The 9,177-nt window shown below is 45.0% G+C and overlaps 1 protein-coding gene and 1 pseudogene across 3 annotated transcripts in view; one reads left to right on the top strand and one right to left on the bottom strand.

Moving 5' to 3' along the window:
• LOC123146430 (putative F-box protein At5g52610) overlaps window positions 1-781 on the bottom strand; it is a 1,665-nt pseudogene extending 884 nt beyond the window's left edge.
• Window positions 782-4,825: 4,044 nt separating this feature from the next.
• The window catches only part of LOC123142911 (achilleol B synthase), a 17,322-nt gene continuing 12,970 nt past the window's right edge, over window positions 4,826-9,177 (top strand). For all 3 annotated transcript variants that reach the window (XM_044561620.1, XM_044561619.1, XM_044561621.1), the window contains exon 1: window positions 4,826-5,053. In XM_044561620.1, coding sequence (XP_044417555.1) covers window positions 4,853-5,053 — 201 coding nt within the window. In that variant the 5' untranslated portion in view covers window positions 4,826-4,852. The remainder of the gene's footprint in view (window positions 5,054-9,177) is intronic.

Below are 9,177 nucleotides of genomic sequence, written 5' to 3'. Positions count from 1 at the left end.
GAAGGCCATTTGAAGACTCAACAGAAGGATCATGATACAATTTAATAGTTTGACGATTAGGCGGTATGCGAGAACTCATTGCCTCAAAGCCGTTCAATACCAAGATCCTCCGCACTGAGTTCTGCTGAAGACTAAACAGATACAGTGAACCATTTATGAACAAGTGTGGGTAGCCAATGACAGTGGGTATCCCAGAATTCCACCATTCATCATATGCGAGCCATGCGGAAAGTTCAAACGAAAACACCTCAAGTCCACTCAAGAATGAAGATAAAGGATTCAGTTTAAAGTTGAAGACGTAGAACTGTGGGGAACATGATGGGTTCAAAGCCAACATAGCTTCACAAACATCGTGTTTTTGGTAAGGACGAGTATCAGGAAGCCTCGGCCACTCTCGTGTAGCCGGGTTGCACACAATGAAGTGGCAAGTAACTGTGTGTCTACTCCAATCCATGCTCCTGTGCTTGCAGAGCACTAGGCCATTGCAGCATTCCATAAGCTCCAGTTGCGGATGGTGTGGCAAGAAACTAAGTGATCCATCAATTTGCTCAACGTTTCGGGTCTGGCCAAGAAGCTTGGTAGCCTTCTTATTGAAGTCTTGGTACTGGCAGAAAAGACCTGTGGGGATTTTGGGCAGCTTCTTTCGGTAGTTTGGATCAGAGGAGAAGGCGAGCCAGGGTTTGCAGACACATTTGAAGCGGCAAAAAGACTTGAGCGGCAGCCGGGAGAGGATTTCCACATTCAGATCATCAGGCAGCATACTGGCATTCATATAGTCCATCTCTCTATTATGGCAGTAGCAGTTCACTGGAAGTGTCCGAAGTGGTAATATAAGAAGCAAGTTTCTTTGAACTTGGAAAGAAAGAAACCTACGGAATCCGACCATTTGAACAAACAAAACAAATTTATAAGAGAAGAAAAAGATAAATAGACATTTGCCCAGCGCACATACAACTTAGGAGGAAAGACACAGATTCAAGCCACAGGATTCAAAGCTGCCATGACCCCGGCAAGTCGATGAAGCTGGAATGGACGAAGCTACCAAATTGCCAGGGTAAGAGCCATGCTAACAAATACGCCGACAAACTATGGACGCTAGAGGACACAGGTCCAAGGTTGCCGGGAGCAGGAGCGGCACCGGCAAAAGGCCTGTTGCAAGGTGCAAAAGGTAGTCATCGCTGGGAAATGACAAAAGTGGCCTCAATAGGCTGCCATGCCAGAGCCGTTGCCACAACTCAAAAGGAGAAGCCGACGAGGGACAAGGAGACCCTCCAAAGAGGCAAACCCGTAGGCCCCAACTAGCATGACGACAATCGCGCCTAAGCCCCTGGACACTAGCAGCACGCACAACGAGGGGAGTTGGGTTGCGCCGACGTGGGAGCCGCCGTGTCCAGGCCGCGCTGCAGCACCACCAGACTGGCAGAAGGAGCAACCGATGGAGGGAGATCAACCGAGCCACGCAGATAGCAAAACTCGAGGGAGGGGTGGAGTTGGGATGCGCAGCGCCATACGAGAAACAGATCCGCCATGCCGCCACCATCCCCTGACTAAGCACGGCTTCACCGGGCCACCTTCGTACATCAGCAATGCATGGGGAAGCGGGGGTGAGGCTTGCTGGAGGCGGTGGCTAGGGTTTTACCCATGTCGCCTGTGCGGGGCGACGCGGCGGATGGGACGGGGCTCGCTTTGTGTGGGTCTAACTGTCGTGACGTTCCCCTAAAAAAACTGTCATGAAGTTCCCTCTAGCCCAATTATTCTATATGCCGATCCCATAGAGAAGATCCCAAATTTCTCCTGGCTCCCAAGCCCAAAAATCGCCCAAACTTGTGGTCGGTAGTGGAATCTTATGAATAGCATCCGCATCGAAAATACATGTTCCTAGTACCGAGCCCATTTCCTATTCGGCGCTTAAGTCGTTAGTTATAGGTTCGACGGTATGTAGCGCACACCCTCGATGCGAACGGGCCGGCCCATGTAAGCAAGGTAGTGAGGATGTTCGTCCTGGTTTTCTTCCAGCCTGGTTTTGTGAAGCTTTTGGAAGCTTCTAATCAGCTTTTTTCTTTTTTCTAAACCGTTTTTGGGTTTTTTCTTTTTTCTTTTCTTTGAATTTGTGAATTTTAAAAAATTCCAAAAAAAAAACAAATTCATAAAATTTTCTTAAATTTGTGAACTTTTTTCAACTTCATGGACTTTTTTTTTCAAATTTCATAGACTTTTCTCAAATCCATGAACTTTTTCAGTTTTGCTACTATAACTTTTTATTGAACTTTTTTCCAATCCGTGAATTTGCGAACTTTTTCAATTTGCATGAAATTTTCCCAAATTCTTGAATAATTTCTAAGATTCATTTGATTTTTGAAATTTATGATGTTTTTTCAAATTCATGATCAAATTACAAATGAGCGGACTATTTTCGAACTGCTATAGTGGTGCTCTATGCGCCAGGAGGAAAACTGGCGCTACAAACGCAGATTAGGAGCTCTCCGTTCCGAGCGAAGGGAACGATCGATGCAGCGATCCAATTGGGCCTTGGCCCAAGTAGAGGAGCATCAATTGGACCCAACAAAAAATTAGGTCCAAAGCCTTGTGGGCTCGGGACCTCTTAACAGCCGCCTTCAGCGCCGTTATCAGTTATGGCACCCATGCGTCCCGTAAACTAGGCCGGCCTAGGTTGCCTCGTTCGCTAGTCCCACATAGCCTCATTCGCTCGATCGCCGCATTCACCTTATCGTGGTTGACCGGTCGGCTGTTGGTCTGTTGACCATTCAACTGTTAACTTTTGACAAAAAAATAAAAAATCGAAAAAATGGTGAATTTAGAAATGTTCATGAAATTTGAAAGGAAGTCCACAAACTTCAAAAAGTACACGAATTTTGAAAAAAGTTCATCAAATTTGAAAAGAGTTCATCGGTTTTGAAAAACAAGTTCATCGATTTGAAAAAAGATCATGAAATTTGAAAAGAAAAGTTCACAAAATTTAAAAGTTTAACCATTTTTAAAAAAATATATCAATTTCGAGGAAAAAGTTCATCAATTTTGAAAAAAAAGTTGACCGATTTTGAAGAAAAACTAGCTAGCTTGAAAAAGAAGAAGAAAACAGAAAAAGGAGGATATAACAAAAGAGGGAAGAAGATGTACGTGATCACAGAAGGTGAAGTGGCTGGGTTTGTCGCGTGTTACACTGAACCCTCGTGGCGTAGGTTCGAATCCCACCTTAGCTCGCGTTTTGTGCAGCAGTTTAGTGAAAGGAAAAAAATGAGAATGGGCTGGCCCACCGCGAAGGGGGTGTGCGCCCTGTACCGTTAACCCTATAAAGGGCGCTTAGACCTCTTCCAAGGGAGCTCTTTGTTTGCATCATGCGCCAGCTCCCGTGGGCCGGTCCGGGAAAGAGGCAATCGCTAGTTCGAGGCAGTTGTCCGGGGCAGTTGTTTGTTTCCCTCAAAAAAAGTTTTTCGTTTCTTGTGTCGTGGGATCGCTCGTTCAGGCCTTCAGGGTAGTTGTTCGTTTCCTGTCTCGTGGTCAATGGTTGACCGGGCTAGTTGACTACTTGATAAATTCTTTTTAAGCAAAAATAGCAAAAATAAATAAAATATCACTAAATTCGAAGAAAGTTCAAAAAATTGAAAAATGATCATCAATTTTGAAGAAAAGTCCATCAAATAAGAAAAAAGTTCATCGATTTTGAAAAATAGTTCGTCTAATTTGAAAAAGTAATCAATTTTGAAAATAAGTTCACCAAAATTAAAAAAATTCTTTGGGTTGGAAAAAAGTTCACCGATTTGGAAAAAAAGTTCATCGAATTTGAAAAAAGTTCACCGAATTAAAAATAAGTTCATCGAATTTGAAAGAAAATTCATCAATTTGGAAAAAAAGTTTGCAAATTTGAAAAAAAAAATATCGGATTTGCAAACAATTCAACGAACTAGGATTTAAAAAACAGAAAAGGAAAACAAAAAAAGAAAAAAGAAAAAAGAAAAAGGGAAAAGGGAAAAGAAAGATAAAATAAGTAGAAAGATTATTTTGAACAGATCCCTCTGTGGTGGCGGGGTGGTTGCACCAGCATAACTTTGGACTGGTGGGGGTCGTGGGTTTGAATCAGTCCCAACGCACTTTGTTTTTGTTTTTGTTTTTTCTTAAACACAGAAAAGAAACCCAGTATGTGCCGGCCCATCATGGGAGTGCTGCAGACGCCCGTTTGCAAAAAGGGTTTGCCCTCTTTCAATGCATGGGTGCTTAGATGTGGTGCTAAGTTTCTCTAAAAAAAAAGATGAGGTGCTGAGTGTATTAAAAGACTTATCAACTAAAATCTTCAATGCATTGGTTTTGGTTGCCAAGCTCCCTTCATTTAATTAGGTATAGACTCATATTTGTGTTTTCACCTAGGTACACGTGCTTAGCATCGTTTCTTCCGGAGATCATCATACTACTTTTCCTCATTTTTTTCATTAACATGCCACATCAGATTTTTTTTGCTTAGTTGATAATCTTAGCAGAGGGTCCTTAGAGCGTCATTTGCCCGTGGGACACCAGGGAATTAGTTTCAGGAATACAGAATCTACGGGACCAATTATTAATCAGTCGATGACTCCTGTTGTAATCACATGGAGTGAACCCGACAATTGCATTTCAGGAATAAATTCAATGGGTGGCACAGTGAATCAATTGATTGCAGCAATAAACATGAGTTGGGTGGGTTGGCCTTCGTGCTGTACCCCAATAGTATACTCGCAGGTGACAGGATGTCACAAAATCATTACTCCAGCAGAGTACTCCGACTATATAACGCAGCTTATGTCGGGAGTTGGAGGCAGTGACACTGGATCCAGATCGCCAACCAGCAGAGCAGAGCAGCATGTGGAGGCTGAAGGTGGGGGAGGGGGGAAGCGCTCTGCTGCGGACGAGGAACAACTTCCTCGGCAGGGAGGTGTGGGAGTTCGACCCCGACGCGGGCACGCCGGAGGAGCGCGCCCAAGTGGAGAGGCTGCGCCGCGAGTTTACCGAGCATCGCTTCCACAGGCCCAGGGAGTCCGACGACCTCCTCATGCGCATGCAGGAACGTACTGGTACTACTGGTTTTATACAGTATTATATAAAAATGTTTCGCATGCTTGTTCTCTGTTCTTTAAAATTATGACTTGCTACACGAATGTAGTTTGCGAGGAAGAGAAAGAGAGTTAATGTCAGAACATGCGTACGAATTAGCCTGGTCAGACAACGAGTTTGAACCAATGTTACCATACAATAGTTTGCTCTCCTTCACAGTTTAGTGAGTATTACCTCCATCTCAAATTACTTGTCTTAGTGTATCTAACACTAAAACGTGTATCAATACATTCATATCTAGACAAATTTAAGACAAGTACAATACTAAATATCTTCCTGCTAACGAGCAAAATCAAATGAATAATTACTATACTATACTACTACTACTTATTTTTTCGAGTATGAACATGATGTAGAAAGAATAGTGTGCATGATTTAGATTAAATCTATAAACTATGTGTACAACTGTAAATCACTAAGATTTAGTTTTGAAAATATCCTCAAAAAGGTAGAAATAAATTATGATCATTTTGAAATATAGCCCATCATGAAATAATAAACTTTGAAAGAAAATCAATGCTGAATTATTTAAAAGGTTCACCGTGTATCTATCTTTTACCTGCAATATACTCCGCCGTGTGCACCTCTCGTTATAATTGCATGTACTGACTCAATATTAGTGATCTGGTACCGGAATGGAGGGAGTACATGATTCGAAAGGTTGCTAGTCCATAGTATTCGTACCCCAATTGGCACCTTCTCCACTTCCTTGGTGACTTTGTTATGTAGAGGTCATGAACAATGATACTATCCTAGAAGTGTCATGTATGATAAATTATAAACAAAGGACAGAGAAATATATGGGGAAAAAGATGTGCGTTCCTGTAAGTAAGAGATGATCTTTTGTCAACAATATCTCTCACCACATATTTGTTCATATCTGGTTACTGGAGATAAAACTAAGAGATAAGAGCTTCTACAGCCGGACGCCTCAAATGCGCCTCATACGTCCGGGCAGGTCGCTCGATCACTGACTGGTCACGTTTTTTCGACCCAGACGGACGCCTCAAACGCCCGGGCTGACCGGCACCCCTCATATTCAGCTCAAATACGAGGCGGATATGGGGCACCCGGGCGCGCCCGGGCATGCCCGCCACGTCAGACTTACAAAGGGGTCCCAGCCGGAAACACCCTCAAACCCGGCGGTCCGAAACTCGTCTCCTTCGTCGGATCAGTGGCGCCGCGTGATGCAGCTCCGACGGGCCGCTTAGTGCCTTGCCCGGCTATTTAAGTTGACCAGCGGCATCGAAACCCTACCATCCATCCACATTTTCCTCATCCCGTCCATCGCCGCAGCCACTTTCCACTTCACCCGTCCGCCTAGTAGCCATTCCTCTACGCCACCGGGTGAGGAGCGAGCCATTTCTAACGCGGGAGCGCCGGCTGGAGCTCCTTTAGCATATCTGGGCTAGGCGTTGTTGGCTATGCCCAGGAGGAGGAAGAAGACTCACGCACACAGCACACGCACGGGAGAAGAACACACAGAGTCTGGTGCACACGCACACGCACTTGTGCTTTTCTCTTGTTCTCTCTTAACAAAATAAACAACATGATTACAGAGCTTTATATCATAGCTCACACACACGGACGCCCAAGCCTAACAGCCTGATCCACTAATACTGCTCCACTAACCGCACTAGCATGCACAGCTTGAGTCACTTCCAAGTCGCTGGAGATCGGGTCACTTGGCGCATGCCGCAACTAACTGCGCCCGCTTATATCCTCTCTGACTTGGACGCTTGGACTCCACGCATAGCTGGTTCATGCCGTTACCACATCCATGTAGATTAGATCAACCCAACAGCACACACACACTAGTGCCATTGCTACACATGCATGGTGCCATGCGACACTCACAACTTGGCACGACAAATCTTGCCATGCACACTACTCTCTAATCTGCATGACTTATTTTGAATCAGCTAACACCCTACTAGCTTGGACGACCCAACTAAATGAATAGAGAAAAAACTTAAAACATGATGAATAGCTAATCAACAAGGTTAACTCCAACAGGCGTGACGTCCGGGTCACCGCGGGGCTACGTTCGGATGTAGTGGATCCAAAGGAGGAGTTGGAGGAGGAGGAGGAGGAGGTGGAGGAGGATGACTTTGAGGAGGAGGATGTGGGGGACACTGGTGACGGGGATCTGCAGGCGGAGCAGCAGGCCATCCTCAATTCCCTCCTGTCGAAGTTGGCTGCAGAGGCAAGACGCCGTTGCTTGCAGGAGATGGAGACGCAGCAGGCCACAGAGGAGGCGGAGATGCTCGCCTACATGGATGAGGTCAAGCAGGAGGAGGATGAGCCGGAGCGCTCCTCCCCGCCCGTCCATCCGGCGCCGGGCAACGTCGTCGTGGACATCTCCAACGATGAAGACTAGCTAGGGCAGTGCTTAGTATGTAGTATGTAGGATTTCTTTGCATGCTTTGTAGGGATGAAATATGAGAGAGACGAATGCAGAGTGGCTAATTTAAGGGGCCGAATTTGTCAAGTCCGACTGTAGATGCTCTAACCCATTGTATATCACATTTTTTGCTATCTCTAGATTAAGCGGCAGGCTTATAAAGTTATAATAGGACTGTTCTATCAACCACCATGCATGCCCTAACACAGATCATCAATGTCTTATGAATGTCAAAGTGAATCTTTGCACGTGAAAACATCCACGCACCTTATCCTCGCTCTCCTACATCTACATCCAACACCTCCTCCCTCAGCTCCTACCCCAACATATGTCTCGTCCTCATGTTCATCATTCCTATAGGCAGCACAAAGACCCTCGCTCATATGGGTATAGTGAGGAACTCCACCTCCTCCAGTGCCTTCGCTTCATCAAAATCCACCACGATAAAGATCTCCTTCTTGAACATTCATGGTATGTCTTTTAAATCTCTGTGTTGGGATTCGCTCACGGATCGATTACACGACGGGGAAGTAGTGGCTAAACCCCAATTTGATGCACCCACGCTACACCCTCGCAAGAAAACATAGTAAAATATTTAAAAAAACTGAAACTTTATGAGAATGATTATGAACAAATGCTATAACTGCTTGTAAAGTTTGATGGTCAAATGACACCCGAGGAGCTCTATACAAAAAATAAACAAAATTACAAATTCTTCTCAAATAGTGCACATAAATTTTGAGTATTTTTTTACAGAGCTCCTCGGATGTCACTTGACCATCAAACTTTGCAAGCATCTAAAATATTTGCTCATAAACATTCCCACATAATTTTAATCTTTTTTAAATGGTTTGCTATATTTTCTTGCGGGGTATAGCAGGGGTGCACCGAGCTGGGGTGTAGAAAAACCACTCTCTTTTAAGAATCGAAGCCAACCACCTGCTACTTCGTGAGTACGGCCTGGTCCTCGGCAACAAAGGCGACACCTGCGGGCCTTGACGGAGGAGCTGACGGAAGCACGCCAGGGGCCTCGGGCCGACTGTGAAGAGCCCGTGGCGGTCCGGGCGCTGCGCCATGGCGGCATTGATAGAACCAAGGGAAGGTATGAGTGCATCATTGGAATGAAAAAGTTGGTCGGATTCTCGTCGAAATTTGGCGGTTGGTGATCGACGAGGCTACCGGGTGTCGGCTGGTGTGCTAGCTACATGACGGAGACAAGAAACACTGGGGGCGCCCTGAAAGGAGATGGTCATGCGGAACCTAAGGAATCTTGAGGAAATCTTTTGCTGGTACTTGGGTTGGATTGCTCAAATATGAGAATCGGGCGATTTTTTTCCTCCAAACTTTTAGTGGTTAAACATTTTGAGAGTTCGGCTAGGTGCATCTTAAATCTAAAAATGAATCTTTTGATAGGTCAAGTAAAACGTCTAGGCCAAAGCCATCATTTCACTCACCTATTCCTGGCCATTACCCCTAGGATCTAGACTAGCCCCACACATCAACACTAGTCTTTTCTACGCACTTTATCCTCACTTGTATACACCCGGGATTAGCTTCCGGATCAGTCACCCATCCTCAAATTGCTCGAACCTGAACACACTTAACTTTGAGGTTCCTTTTGGATGGGCTTCCAGAAAAGAAGGTACACATTGTTGATATGAGCAGTATAT

Source organism: Triticum aestivum, chromosome 6D (assembly GCF_018294505.1).
Source record: "Triticum aestivum cultivar Chinese Spring chromosome 6D, IWGSC CS RefSeq v2.1, whole genome shotgun sequence".
Taxonomy (NCBI): domain Eukaryota; kingdom Viridiplantae; phylum Streptophyta; class Magnoliopsida; order Poales; family Poaceae; genus Triticum; species Triticum aestivum.
Note: the sequence above shows the minus strand (reverse complement) of the source record. Positions and strands in the feature narration are given on the sequence as shown.